Genomic DNA, 15,976 nt, shown 5'->3' on the forward strand with positions numbered 1-15,976 from the left:
CACTGATCCCTGCTCAGAAGAGCTGGTTGCCCCCTTTCTGCCCCCAATCGATATTTCACTGGGTGAGGACAGAGACCATAGGCTCAGGTGGTGCATATTCAGGTGCCGAGTCAGGGCTGTCGAAGATAGATGCTTCGCATTCTTGCCCCTCTGCACCAGGACATCACAGGCATGAAACGTGGACCAAACACTGTCCCAGGGGAAGGAGGACAAAGGGTTACAGGCTGAGCTGTGGAGCCGGCCATGGACAATGGGGTGAGAGGTGAACTGCAGGTGGGGACACCACTGAGAGTTTGGGATGGGGACAGGAGGGATGTTTCATAAAACACAAACCATTCCCCCCGGGATCCATCACCCAAACCCTCCTCAAAATGTTGAGAGAAATCCTCTCCCTGTAACGAGCTTTTGCCCGTGTCTGAAACTAAGCTTCTACCTAGCTAAAAGAAAGATGTATCTCTCTCCTGGAAAGCTTTCAGCAATTAGTTCTCAGACCTGTCAAACAGATAAGTTCTTTGAACCAGCTGTTTATCAGTACATTTATTTATATAGGGTTCAATATTGCTTTGCAACTCTCTATCAAACACACAAACACCTGTCTAGAATTTATTTCACTTTATTGAAAATACACCCTAGTTTTTTAATGAAGCAAGTAATCAAAATATAAATAGTTATTCATATAAATCCTATAAAAACAGAACACAGAAAGGCAGTAAGAAATAAGTTTGCTAACATTTCTTAATGCATTCCAAGTTTAACATAATAGAAGTTTCTATGAAATGCATAGGTTAAAATAAGTTCTCACGTAAATTCTCTCAAGAGATTTTTTCCATCAGAGCTCTGCCATTCTATCCGAGTTAGCAATTTTATACATCATCATATGCAAATATTTAAGGTCTATTCACATGATATCACAAACAAACAATGATTGGTCTGACGCTTCACTGAATATTCATAATTTCTATTGTACAACCATCCAATTAGTAAAAAATTACATTATACTCAGACTTACAAAACAAAACTATAAATCTCTGAGAAGTATCTGAAAAAGTTAAGTTGAGAGATCACCATTGGTTGAATCTCTGACAGAGGAACATTAATCTTGATAGAGTCCACTATTTTAATTAACTGTCAAAGGATGAAAACACACCTATTAGAATTACCTAACACATAGAAAAAACACACAGACGGTTCATGCAAAGTTTGAAAGTTCATCTAGAGAATACAAGAGCTTGGCCTAGTATTGCTCAGTATTGATTATTGTCATGTGCTTTTATCTATATTGGTGCAACATCCCCCCAGAGGGAAGACCTGTTTGGCCTCCTCCACAGCCCCCACAGGTGTATTTGGGGGAGTGGGAGGACTCTCTGCTGCCCACGAGCCACACCTAGTACTGCTTTTCATAAGTATATCGGGAGGACTGCCTTTGCACTTCACCCCACAACCACCTTTGGCAGCCAACACAAAAGGTAGACTTGTACCACCAAAGTAGAATTAAGGAGGACAGAAAAGGAGAGAATACTGAGCCCTCAGCCGAGGTGCCCACTGAGCTTGGCCCTAGTGCATGGCAGCAGCCATGGAACCAGAGGGAGGGAGGGGGCAGAGCCCTAGACCACCACTCCCACAGACCCGACCCGATCAGGCACTAATAATACTGTGTGAGCCCTCAGCCGAGGTGCCCACTGAGCTTGTCCCAGAACCAGGCAGCAGCCCTGGAACCAGAGGAGATAGATCCCTATCCCAAAAATCCCAGCTCAGTTATGCTCTCTCTGTCTCTCTCTCCAAAGGCTTGCAAGTAGCAAGCAACAGCTCTGTCATATTCCACTGCTTGTTGAAAGTGAAAGCCAGCCTGGGAGCCCAGTGCTTTTTAAAAGCACAGGTTCCATAGAACAACACAGGAGGTCTGTGGTTGCTTGTCAGAACTGCCTATCAGGGTTTGCAGGGATAAGATTGGAGTGCCCATGGCTACAGAACACCCCCCTCCCCCCTCCCTTCCCCTGGTGTCTTCTCTTATGTAACCAATTGTAACCAATTTGTAGTTCTGTGGTTGGAAGGAAGACCTGCCGATCAAGGTAAGCTGAGCTTTGATTCGGGTTTCCAGGGTGACAGAAGGAGTGCAGGCATTTCCTCAGCTCTGTTTCCAAGGGAATTGATTGATTGTGCCTGACTGTCTGGCTTCACGAACCGCAGGCGAATGCAACGAACCAGGGGTTCCAACGAACACTGGTTCATTAGCCATGGACCCTCACGAACTCCCGGATTGCAAACAGATGATCAGGCAGTTTGTGGGTTTTTTGCATTCATAATGCAGTTCATGCCCATGTCTCGTAATGATGACTCTGTGCTTGCAAAGGGGCCTATCTTTACCTTTACCTAAGATCCAAGTATTTTTGTAACTGGCCTTTTCCCTCTTCTTTTCTTGGTGTCCTCCTTTCTTGGTGTCCACTCTATGATAATCTTGAGCCAACCTAATGCCATCATAGACCCTCCAACACCCCTGCTCCAGTTCTGGATTCTCTCTCCTTGCTAATGGGTACAGAGTAAGCTGAGTTTGACAGCCCGCAGTGAAAGGCCTGGCATATCTGTGCCTTGATGACAAGCACTACCTGGACTCTTTGAGAAACCATCTCACCATAAAGTTTATTTGGAGATGAGAAGCATGGAAGCAAGAGACATCCTAAGCCCACCCCTACAATCATCCTTCTGTTTGAACACATGATCATATTTCTACCCCAACCATCCTGCAAGCAGCTCAGCGAAGCCACAGCAACATGCTGTCTTCTCCTTCTCCTTCTCCTTCTCCTTCTCCTTCTCCTTCTCCTTCTCCTTCTCCTTCTCCTTCTCCTTCTCCTTCTCCTTCTCCTTCTCCTTCTCCTTCTCTTTCTCCTTCTCTTTCTCTTTCTCTTTCTCCTTCTTCTGCTGCTTCTGCTGCTGCCGCTTCTGCTTCTTGTCATCATATAGCTATGTGGGGATGAGCATTCAGAACTTAAACAACTAAACAAAGAGAACTTTCACTTCATCCTCAATCTTTTTATCGGTCAGTTTCATTGCAAGATAACAAGAAAATAACTGAGAGGCATGCAGGAGTATGTGAACATATGTCCCTCTCCTGGGGAAAGTTTGCTCCAGGCTCAGTTTTTCCACCTACTTTGTCCCACCACCACCCTCCACCCCTGGATTGCTGACATCTTTCAAAGGAGCAGCAACTGGGAGGTGTTGCCTTTTGCCTGGGGGAGACTTTGTTAGTTAATAGTGAATATATTGTTGTATTAAAATGTAATTTTATATTTGTATTACAGTAGGATTTCATAATTGTTAGCCACGTTGGGTGTTCTTTTGAAAAGAAAGGTGAGATATAGTTGAATAAATAAACACATAAATATAAAATAAACAGGTCTCTAAGCTACAACAGAGCGTGTTTCAAAAACTACCCGAGAAACTTTATGGCTGATTTGGATCTCCCAGTGATAGGTCTACCCAAATGAGGTAGCAGAAACAGCGTTTTCCGTTCCGGCTAAATTTAAGTATAATCGTTCACAACCTTGGCTGGCCCATGTTTTACCATTTGGAAAGTGTTCTCTGTTGTTGTTTTTTCCCCCTTTGCTCTGCCCTCACCATCCCCTCCCATGTCAGCTGCATACCTGAAATTTAGGCTTACCAACTAAACAACAAACCTGCCATAATTCAATAAATCTAAGTGTGACATAGGAGAGCACAGCTGCTGTAAGGGCAATTGCAGATGTGAACAGCCCCAGGTTTTCTCAAGAGGCAGCAAGGAATTCTACCCAAAGTGCTAGTCTGATTGATTGATTTACATCTTCATGCCAGGTTAAAGTACAAACTAGCTTTGACATGATAGCATTTTGCTTGGGTCTGCTAAAAAGACCTAATGTTTTTGGATTTTTTATCCTCATGGTGGATAAAAATAGAAAGTTAAGAGTGAAACATTTACTTAACATCATGGAGGCTAAAAAATATCTATGAAAATGTCAATCAATGTTATTAGCTAAAGAGTGGGGCCAAAGGAGAACTTACAATGATTTGGTTGCTATGCTCACCTGGCAAAGAACAGGATCAAAGATATTTTGCAGACTGTTGTTCCATGGATCCCAGAGATTAAAATTCTTGGATGCTTTAAGAATTGTGCATGGAGCAAGACACTGAACTGATAAAAATGATAATGATGTTGGTAGCACAGAATTGGCAAAAGCAAAAACTACTAACAATATAGGGGTGTAAATAAGAAACTGGTAGTGTTCAACACTAGAAGTCACTGGGGCGAGGGATTCACTAAGGAGTCATCCATAACCATGCAAGTACTCATTTTTTTCTGCAGTTGTATTCCTACGAAGATGTTGTATCCTGCTTTTGTTTGGTTCATGCCAAAGAAATGCATGGCATGATACAAGCTCCTTCGTGCTCATTCCATGAGAACAAATCCTCGTCATAGAAACCTTATATAATTTTATCTTTTCCTTTTTGTTAGGAGACTCCTGTTATTCAACTGGGGCCTCAGAAAAATGATGTACAATTTTGGTGAGAAGATGCAAGCCAATAATCCGGCACTAGAGGACAAGATAGAGAAGATTTCCACGGCCACCATGTATTTCCCTTTACTGCTTAGGTAGGTGGGGAAAAAAGACACCCAGACACTGCAAAAGATCAGCATGCTGAAGGTGATGTGCTTGGATTCATTAAAAGTGTCTGGCAACTTCCTGGCTTGGAAAGCCACAGTCAGGCTGATGAGGGAGAGAAGTCCCAAGTAGCCAAGGACAATATAAAACATAATGGCAGACCCTTCATGGCATTCTGCTACAATCTCTTCAGGCAATGTATGCGTGTCGAAATTTGGGAAAGGAGGCGAGTTTCCAAGCCAGGCTGTACAAATGGCTGCTTGAATAAAGGAACCACAGAGGACAATGGATTTAGTCAGTCTTTTCCCCATCCATTTCCTCATGCTGGAACCTGGTTGAGTGGCCATGAAAGCTACAACCACGGTGATGGTTTTGGCCAGCACACAAGAAATAGCTACTGAGAAAATCATTCCAAAGGCAGATTGTCGGAGGAAGCAGGTCGCTTTGCTTGGCTTCCCGATAAATAACAAAGCACAGAGGAAGCAGAGCAGAAGACAGGCGAGAAGAGCATAGGTGATATCTCGGTTGTTGGCCTTTACTATAGATGTATCTTGGTGCTTAATAAAAATTCCCAGCACCAACACAGTGATTAGGGAAAAAGAAACGCCAAGTGAAGCTAAACTGATCCCTAAGGGTTCTTCATAGGACAAAAATGTGATTGTCTTGGGAATACATTGATCTTGGACCTTGCTTGGATATTGATCTTCTGGGCATTGGATACAGTCTTCCAGATCTGGCAGACAGTAGAGGGAGAGAAAGGAGAGAGATCAGCCAATAATAATTCATTAGTGATGTAAAATTATTGTAGCTATCTGATATGTGAGCAACACTGGAGATCTCCTTCATTCCAGCCATGGGAACATTCTTTGTGCTGATTATGCAGTTTGGAGAAGGTTATAGCCCTGCTCATGTTACAGGGAAGAAATGTGCATCCTACCTGCGTATTTACACATCTGTTTTTAAGGAAGAGCCAATGCACATGCATTTTAAAAATAAATCTAGGGACCCATACTCAGAGAAATGTGGGGCTTGGAATCACCTTGGTCTGATATTTTAGTGGTAATCACATTACTTTTATCTTTGCATATTCTCAACAATTTTAGCACCAGACTCACTCAGTTCCCTGCAGGGCTTTCACATAACTACAGCTGCTTGATATGCATTGCTGAAGCTGTGGTCTGTGATTATGAGTTCTCCCCCCTCTCCCCTCAGAGCCCTTTCCTACCTTGCGAACATTTCCTTTCAGGATGGAGAGATTTGTGCGTGCATATAAGTGCTTGAATTGGGCTGCCAGAGTGGGAAGTGGACAACATTGTTGCTTTCTTTTCCTATTGTGAGCTGAGCTTCATTCACACAAGATCCCAAAAAGAAAGGGTGATCTTGTTCCCTTCTCTCACTTGACTGCAGCACCCCAATGCACATGGCTATTAGCATATACAAGCCCCTCCACCCTAGGAATAAGCCTTCCAAGGAATGGAAAGGGGTCATAATGGGGGAAGCTGTGAAGAGCTCTGGTTGTTGTGGGTTTTCCGGGCTGTATTGCCGTGGTCTTGGCATTGTAGTTCCTGACGTTTCGCAGCAGCTGTGGCTGGCATCTTCAGAGGTGTAGCACCAAAAAACAGAGATCTCTCAGTGTCACAGTGTGGAAAAGGTGTTGGCAGGTCATTTATATCTACTCAGGAGGGGTGGGGTTGAGCTGAGTCATCCTGTAAGAGTTTCCCAGGGTGTGGAATGCTAATGGCGGGAGGCTTCACTGTATCCTGAGGAGGTTCTTTTGCATGTGGATTGGTGCTTGATGTGCTAATCTTCTCTGCAGGGCTATTGTCGGGTGTAGAGTATTTTGTTAGCCTGGTGTTTTTCAGAACTGGAAACCATGCTCTGTTCATTCTTAAGGTTTCTTCTGTCTTTTGGTGCTACACCTCTGAAGATGCCAGCCACAGCTGCTGGCGAAACATCAGGAACTACAATGCCAAGACCACGGCAATACAGCCCGGAAAACCCACAACAACCATCGTTCTCCGGCCGTGAAAGCCTTCGACAATACATGTGAAGAGCTCGTGGCATAAATATCTTCCAGGAGTTGTTCATGGTATCCATTTTCGCAGCAATAATAAAATAATGAAAACCTTAGTCATAACCTAGTCATAATGTAGAAACCATAATAATAAACCAGTGAAACTAAGTGACGATAATAAACGTGGTATTGAAGATGATGGGATAGTTCCTGTTTACTCTTATCTTTGAAATAAACAAATAGAATCAGCTACTAAGATTATAATCTTCTCAGGATCTCAGTAGGCACAGAGGTCAGACAAAATCCCAGAAAGAAATTTAGTCCTGGGATGGGCATACAACGGGCAGTTAAGAATGGAATGGGGTAAGTCCTCAATTGCGAGTGTTCCACAGGGACAATAACTCTGATCCTTGAATATTTTACTGTAGTGACCTGCTAAAATGGCGGTGGGCATTGATTCAAAGCAAAGGGAAGTAAAGGCTGCTCTAAGATTGAAGTTTGCAATACTGACTAGGTAAGAAGATCTAAAGTGATTAACTTTAAACCATTTAAACCAAGAGGCTGACTGTGAATTCAAGATCACCTGTCTATCAGGAAAGACACAAACCAAATTCATTTACTGTCTCCAGTGTTTAGAATTCTAAACGTCCTAGCTGATCATTGAGTAATTTCTGCAGTAAATCAGTAGATTGGATGGCCTGCCAAAAGTTTCAATCATTTTTCATCGAGAAAGAGATCATTTCATAGCTGCTGCTTGTCCCTGCTTTGCATTGTGATCTGCAGGGGTCACTTTGTAGAAAAAGAGCTGGAGCAACTCATTAGCGTAACTCATTAGCATGTGCCACGCCCCTTGATATCATCAGAAGTGTGTCATTAGCATAACTGAGTTGCATATGCCATGTCCCCTGACATCAACTATCTTGGCTGTTTTGGGCCCAATCCTGGCCATTCAGGGCCAAAATTGGTCCCAAAATGGCAAAAAGAGGCTGAAAATGGCTGAAAGGGGGCCCAAATGGTCAGGATCAGGGAGCTGCTGAGTGGGAGAGTGATCCACCACCCGTCAAAGGCCCTATTTGGGCCATTTCAACCCCAATCCAGGCTTAAACAGGCCCCAAATGGCCAAGAGAGAGGTTGGTGGGGCCACCTGACATGCGAACTCTTTGGGGAACTGCCGGAACTGCGTTCCTGTGCATTCCCCCCTCGAAATGAGCCCTGGTGATCTGACACATTCAGATCACACACTCTTCAGTTTTCTCCCCCTTTCAGCCCCTCCATCTGGTAGCACCAACTGTCAGCTCAACACTCCAACACCAACTGCCATTTCAGGCTAGTCACAGAAGAGGGGAAGGGACATGTCAATCATGCTCCCGTCTTTTGCTGTTGCAAGACCCAGCATTATAACCGGAGTCCCTCACAGCATGAATCAACAATGCGCCATTAGTCATTCACATTTGAGTGGGCTGGAGACTGCAGATTTGTTCCACTTACAATGATACCCGCAGTAAAAGAAGGCATTTCCTCATGCAAGAAGCTGAAGTCTCTTATGGCAAGGAAATGCTCACTATGATCTTGGATAGGGCAACTATCAATGCAATTGGCCTATATGACCATTCAATCTACTGCTTTACTAAGTGGTTACAAGTAAAATCTTATTAGGGAAATGGTAGTAGCTATTAAATACAAATAGTGGGAAACTAGTAGACGGTATCATGTACCTGTCTCGTTTGAAATCTTCCCTTCTGGGCATGGAGCACAATTATAGCAGCAAAATTTCTCTCCTTCCTTCTTTTTCTTGTGATAGCCAGGGTGACAATGTTCATTACACACAGAAAGAGGTGGCGTCTAAAAATGAAAATGAAATGCAATTTTGGAGTTGAGACGTATTGCTTAGATGGCTCTGAAGGCTTCTGCTGTCTACCCGTGAATGTAGCTAAATTTCTAATCACTTCCAAAGAGATGATTTTGAATGCACAGAAGCAAAACACAAGTGTTGTATAATTTCTATGGTTGTTTAACAGATACACACAAATGTACAACAAGAAAAAGAAGATGAAAGGCAAGCAATTCAACTCTTGAAAAGAACATCATGTCACAATGTGTTTGTGGACTGTGTGAATACGTGTTTGCCCCCCTATTCGGAATGCAGAGATGCACACAAGGCTTGGGTGAAACAGGGCCTTTTATTGACCAAATAAATAATAGCTTAATAATGAATACTTTAATAATGGCAAGGGTATAACTAGCAGTATGGGTCGAGCCAAGGGGTCACCTAGACCTACTCCTTGACCTGTATGGGCAAGCACCCCCTGCCCCAGGCATGAGCCATCCATTGCATGATTGTAACCCGGCCGGCCAGGCAAATGGTTCCCCCCTTTAAAGTGCCAAACACCCCAGCCGTAAAGCCCGAGGGAAGGCCTTTTCCAGGGGGTCCCAAGGGCAGCCTGCCCTCTCAGCTGACAGCCGTAAAGCCCGCCAGCCAATCCGAGACAGACCCCCATTCCCCACCAAAAGGGATGTGCCACCGGGTGCTCACTGGCCCACTCTGACTACCCAAGCTAACCTACCAGGAACCTAAACAACCCAGAATGATGCCCAACTAAACCTGCAGTACAAGGTAGGTGAAAAACATCCCTCACCAATGGCCAATCCAGCGAGAGGTGAAAAAATTCCAACCTGGCCTTGAAAACCAGTGACTGGCTCATCCTTTACTGCATAACATAGGGCGTGGAGGGTGGGACAAGCTTGCAAATGTGAACTGCATAGGAGGGGAGGCAGGGCCATCCTATAAAGGAGCCAGGCCATGCCCCCCCCTCCAAGCACCCGGATGCCCAGGAAAGGCTGCAATCTTTCTCCGTGCAGGTGGGCAAATGCCAGCACCCCAGTAAGCGTGTAGGAGCGCCCCGGGAGTGCCGTTTACTTCTCAGGTAATCAAGACTTTTTTTAGCATGAATTGTGAGATGTAAAATCACTGCAAGCTGCAAAACAAATGTGCTACTAGTAACCAGTACTACTAGGAGCACAAGCAGCTTCTGCATACCTGACAAACTGCTTGACCAAATAAAAGAGCAGCAATCCAATCAAGAACTCACTTGGCACCTAACCAGGAACATTTGATCAAAGTAAACTTCCTGGTGATCATGTCTGAGTCACTCACCATTTTCAGCATTCTTGGGATAGTGCAGAAAAATCAGAAGCCATTTTATTATTTATTAGCTGGTGTAAATAAAGTGCGTGAACAGGCAAGTGAAATTTGAATTTTATTCATGTATGTATGCCTGCATATATGTGTATATATGTTATTTATAGTCTGTCTCTATTCAGAAAAAACATTCTACTAGTATGTGCTGATCATAGCAGATATTATTTTTTCCCATTTGTTGAGTTCAATTTGAGGAGTAGAAATTAACCTTTACAACTCAACCCAGTGCCTCATTTGAAACAATGGGAACGGCCAACTAGTAGACAGTTGGAATAATTGAAAAAAGGTCATCTTTTTCTCCCCAAACCTCTCAAATCATTAAAACACAGGAAAATGGCACCTCCCAAACCAACCACAGAAGAAAAGAGTTTCTTCCAGGAACACTTTGAAATCCATACCTGGTTAAAAGTTTCCTGCCACACTAACAGATTTTCATGAATGAAGAACTGTTTCCCTTCCAGAACGCTAGGATCCAACCTTCCGACTTTCACTCTGACGAAGGACTTATTTGGGAACGTGACCAGGTTCATTATATCAAATCCCGTCACAATTTCCTTATTGCCATTGAAGGACACAGTTTCTCCAGCGGAGTTGTTAAATGAAACATCTTGAAGAAATGCATGAAGCTAAGGGAAAGAAAGACAAGTTGTTTCCTGGTGAGAGCTCTTAGGCTGCAAGGCCACACAGTTGAAAACAGAATCCTATCTGTGTTCGAATAGCACAGCTTTTTTTTTTGCTTGGAGACAAAGGAAAACAAGTGAGAGAGGGAATATAGGATGGAAGGTAGGAGGAAGACCGGCTCAGGACAGGTTTCTACGGCACAGGACTGCCAGGTTTCCTGCTATGGTGGGAGACCTCCCACTAGTAACTTGTTCTTTCTTCCACTGTTCAGATTGGTGGCAGTAGGATGGAGGGAAGTCGGCATAGTATCTCCAGGAAGTCAGCATAGTATAGCCTGATCGCGTCAGATCTCAGAAGCTAAGCAGGGTTGGTACTTGGATCGGAGGCCACCAAGAAAAAACTCTGCAGGGAAGGCACTTCTGCTTCTGACTTGCCTTAAAAGCCCCTGGCTGAAGTCACCATAAGTCAGTTATGACCTGGTGGCACTTTACTCATACACGTTCTCTCCTGGGAAGAGTGAAGGAAACTGTGCCCCACAAGTGGTGGACTGACTATTAAAGTCACTGGGAAACCTCACAGTAGGCAGCCGCCCTAGAGGGTTGTGTCTCCCTGAGCCAGCACTTCAGCCATGGCAATTGTGTGTTTCACCTTCAGCCAAGCCAGCCCCAAGCTGTTTCCAGGCTAAACAGGAGACCCACTTCCACTCCAGTCTATATTTAGGGTTGCCAGTTCTGGGCTGTTAATTTCCTAGAGATTTGGGGGAAGGAGATTGTGGAGGGGAGGGTTTGGGAAGGAGAAGGGATGGACATCAGTAGGATATAATGCCTCGAATTGCACCATCCAAAGCTGCCAGTTTCTCCAAGGGACTGATTTTATATTCAATAGTGACTCATAAGTGGCAAGCTGCAGTAGTGCAGCCCAAGTTCTGCTCATGAAATGAGTTTGATCCTAGCGGAAGCAGGGTTCAGATAACCTCCTTAAGGTTGACTCAGTCTTCATCTGTCTGAGGTCGGTAAAAAGAGGACCCAGTTTCCTGGAGGTAAAGTGTAGATGACTGGGGAAGGCAATGGCAAACCAACCCATAACAAAATGTCTGCCATGAAAACGTCATGATGGGACGCCCCCCCCCCCCCGGATCAGTAATGCATTGGTCCTTGCACAGGGTACTACCTTCACCTTTTTTTAGTGATTTATTTAGGACTCAGTTAGTGTCGTTAGATAATCATGGTGTTGTTTGTTTTCTAGTTAAGTTTTCTAAGGGGACTGATCTGTGAAATCTGGAGAATACTTGCTATTCTGAGAGACTTCCACCCCACTGGGAGATTGGCAGCCTTAGATGTACTGGGCATGGTGCCAATTGGGATCTGCTCCTTTACTTGGTCTTGTGGGCCCTCCATGATGTGATGAGGGCACTGAGGTAGAGGGGGACACAGTGACGCCCATTTTCAGGGTCATTTTGTCTTCCCAATCCATCTCACCAATAGCCTCACAGGTCTCCCACTGAGTGCATCAATAGTAATTGGGCAGTTCACATCGGACATGGTAATGCTGCTTGTGCCTTAAAATATTGCCACAGATCACCTCATTAAAAGGGAAACATAAGACAAAAAGATTGGAGAGCTGCTGTAGCACAGTGGTTAAGTACTTCAGCTGCAAATCAGTACTCTACTGGTTCAAATCCCACTACTGCCATGAACTCAGTAGGTGGCCTTGGGTAAGCCACTCCTCTCAGCCCCAGCTCCCCAGCTGCATTGTGGGGATAATAACAACACTAATTTGTTCACCATTCTGGGTGAGGCACTAATCTGTCTAGAAGAGTGGTATATGAGCACAGTTGTTCGTTGTTGTTATTGTCAAATTATCTGGATTCTGCGTACTACATTTAGTAAATTAAAGGTGCCACAGAGAAAAGGGCTAAGGAGCAACCAATGACATTTTGAGAACTTTGTCTTGAGATTCTGAAACACCATTCCTTATTGACACATTTCTGCATAATTTCTCCTAGAAACAACCAAAGTGGAAAACCACATATAAGGGACAAGACAAAAGCCAATGAAAAATTGCAAAAGTATAATAGGTGAGTATTGGTAATATAAAGTGGCACAGTGCATGAATTATCTAATTCTAAACACTTTCAGACTGTATATATCCAGTTCTCATATACAATATTACACAATATCCAGCCAACTGTAGTAAATTTGTTTCTTTCAACAGGTGGAAGCTCAAACAGAGATGACAAAGTCAGTGCATAGAAGAGCATGGAACAACACTGTTCCTGTTGTAAACATTAAACATTAAACAGTCTCTTGCATGTTGCTTTCTCTTTCCAGATGAAACAGGGAGATGGTGAACTTCAAAGGACCAAAGACCCGACAAGGAACAGGTCATTGATAACACTTGTTTCCAGACTGCATCAGGGGTCAACAGACCTTCTCCCCATGCATCTCCAAAGCTGCAGTGAAATACATGCAATAAAATATAACGTTGCAATCCAAGTACAATTAGTATTGTTTCTTTCTTATCTTATTGTACCATTTCATGAATGTATAAAGCAACTCATCCTCACTGCCACTTACAATATCTCAGGCAGCAGATTGATGTGCATAAATAATTAGCAGTAAATTAATGGTGCCACAGAGAAAAGGGCTAAGGTACAACTGATGTTATATTGAGAACTTTGTCTTGAGATTCTGAAACACCATTCCTTATTGACACATTTCTGCATAATTTCTCCTAGCTGCAGGCTGAAAGTGCAGTCGTTTTACAATACTAAAAGACTGAAAATGCACAGCTCACTCATTCTACAGCATCCATCTAGAAGAGGAAATATGAATCTCCCCCCCCACCCCCCAAAAATTGTCAATTAAAAACAAATGAACAAAACCCCATTTCCCCAGTAATAAAGAGAGGGTAAAATTAGAGATTGTCTCACCTGCCACTCCTATGTTCACAGCAATAATAATAATAATAAAATCATCAGTGGGAGATTACCTGCCAAGGATGGACTTCTTGAAGTTGAAAACTTTCACTTCTTCTGTGTTTAGGCCTGGGTGTGGACATGGCATGCAAAGCATGTGCCACAGCATGGACAGCATTGTAGATACTGTAGCTGTGACCAGTCAGGTGCATTTCAAATACAGATCCAGGAAGACTCTCCAGCTTCTCCTCCCCAGTACATGTGGACTCTATTTCCATTGGCTTCTGAGGATTTGGAAATGTGCAGTCAAAGGCTTGTTCCCAGAAGTCCTTGAGAAAATCATCTCCTGTTGTCCAATTAGGTTTTATCATATGCAGAAATTTTTGGAAGTCAAGAACCTTACTGGTGTGAACACTGAAAGAGATGGCACCATGGAAGATGTTGAAATTCCAGGTCCTTTGAATCCCAGATAATGCAAAATCAACTTGAGCTGTCAAAATCCATACCTTTCTAAACATTATATTTTCTTCATACATTGGATCATCCAAAAATATCTTAAAGTTAAATGATATCATGGTCAAAGACCCTCCATAGAGAATAAATGCATTTGCTCTGCTGTCTATGAAAGCTTGATGGACATTTGAGACTAAAGAATTAATGTCACCTACATTGTCCCATTTGCCTTGTTGTGAGATTGTTCCAGTGGAGGCCACATAGATTCCCTTTTGAGCAAGCAGTGGCTCCAGGGTCTTCAAGAAATGTAGCCCACTCTCATCATCTCCAGTAAGAAGACCAATCCACGTCCACTGGAAATGAAGAAGCAATTGGACAATCCCTGTATACAGATGGGCTTCATTTGGCACCATGCGATAAAAGGTAGGAAGCTGTGTTGTAGCCTTCTCCTCAGGGTTGAAGGAGCCATATGTCATCTTTAAAAAATACAGAGATTTGAGGGATCAGTTAGGAGATATATTGTTTACATGCATGCACATGAATGTGCAATTTTATTTTTATTTGGAATAATGATTAAAAGCTGCAGGACTCTAATGTGGAGAGACAGGTTTGATTCTCCACTCCTCCGTTTGAAGCCATCTGGGTGACCTTGGGTCAGTCACAGGTTCTTGGAGCTCTCTCAGCCCCACCCACCTCACAGGTGATTGTCATGAGGATAATAACGACATACTTTGTAAACTGCTCTGAATTGGTGTTACGTTCTTCTGAAGGGCAGTATATAAATCAAACATTATTATGTTGTTATATTAATATTCTGCCTTTCTCACAGAGATTCAAGGTCGAATACACAATACAAATGAAAACACGATATAATAAAGAGCTAGGCATTCACTGAGTTAAGTACAATAATGAACAACAATTTGGACATTCAGTGAAAGAAAGATACAATATGGAGTTGGCAGCAGACTATTTGAAAAACAAGCATAAAGCCAAGCTCAGAGATGAAACCTTTCTGAAACAGCTTGATTAATTTTCATGGCTGATTTAGCAGTGTGGAAGGCTCCCCACTAGGTGTATGTCTATATGAAAATATATTTAGGGAAACTGCAGGTTGGCAGAGTATTAAAGTCTTGTACTCTTGTGTCTACTTACTGTCAAGTTGTGATAGAACTTCCTGGAAAGGCTCGTTGGCAAGATGTATTAAAAATCCCTACACTGTTGGACTTTCTTCTCTTCTTGTCCTGTATGAAGCATCTCTTTGCAATTTGTTCTTTAAATAGACAAAGAGTTTATTTTCTGGTAATCCTAACTCTCTTTCTTCCAAACCCCAGCATAATTACCCATTCTTCTCTGTACTGGTCCTACCTGTGGAATTTTATAGAGTACTAAAACGTCTGCCATATGGACGGAGACATCAGCGTCAAGTCCCCCAGTGACAGCGATCACATTGGTCCGACTGCCACATTTGTAATTAGGGAAAAATCTGTGTGAATGGAAGAGCAAGTCCAGAATGGAACGATAAGTCATCTTTGAATTATAGTAGCTATCATAGATGTTGAACCCGAGAGTGACATTGGGCAAGATCTTCGGATTTCCATTAATCTCGTTTACAGCAAATGCCAGGGCCAGGACATGCTGATAGAACTTCATCACTAATCTGTAAAGACAGGTAGGGTATCATACATATGCTATTTTCTCTTCTTTTAGCATGCATCTAATGTTAAGCCAGTTTCTTTCAACTAAAATTACTTTATCTCTATGTATCATTTTTTTCCCAAAAGAGACAAAGTTTTCAGTATTGAGATGGAAACCCATGGGTACTGTATACAAAGCAGAATTTATTGAAAGAGTTTAAAGAATGTACTCAATGAGACAACAAAAGGAATTCTAAGGGAGCAAGGCTGGAGGTTGGTATACTGATTCTTTCTTTAAACAGACACTTCTATAAATAATTATTACAGTACCCGGCAGGTGGGAAAAATACTTACTGAGAAACCTCAAAGAGTTCTTGTGAAGGAGGAAGTTTGTTAAAAGAAAACGAATGAAGATCATAAAAAAATTGGGAAGCAATCTCACCGACAAGGAGGTCCCCTGCCTGGAACCATACATGAGGAATGGGGAGGGCTTCGTTCCTAATGCAC

At 43.0% G+C, this 15,976-nt stretch overlaps 1 protein-coding gene across 1 annotated transcript; it reads right to left on the bottom strand.

The window, feature by feature from the left end:
• Positions 1–4,462: 4,462 nt before the first annotated feature.
• On the bottom strand, positions 4,463–15,485 carry LOC129339919 (vomeronasal type-2 receptor 26-like). The gene is made up of 3 exons (XM_054994487.1): positions 15,201–15,485; positions 8,361–8,487; positions 4,463–5,364 (listed from the first exon to the last, which is right to left on the bottom strand). Exons 1-3 carry the CDS (start codon positions 15,483–15,485, stop codon positions 4,463–4,465), a joined length of 1,314 nt encoding a protein of 437 aa, XP_054850462.1.
• Between the last annotated feature and the right edge of the window lie 491 nt (positions 15,486–15,976).

Source organism: Eublepharis macularius, chromosome 12 (assembly GCF_028583425.1).
Source record: "Eublepharis macularius isolate TG4126 chromosome 12, MPM_Emac_v1.0, whole genome shotgun sequence".
Lineage (NCBI taxonomy): Eukaryota > Metazoa > Chordata > Lepidosauria > Squamata > Eublepharidae > Eublepharis > Eublepharis macularius.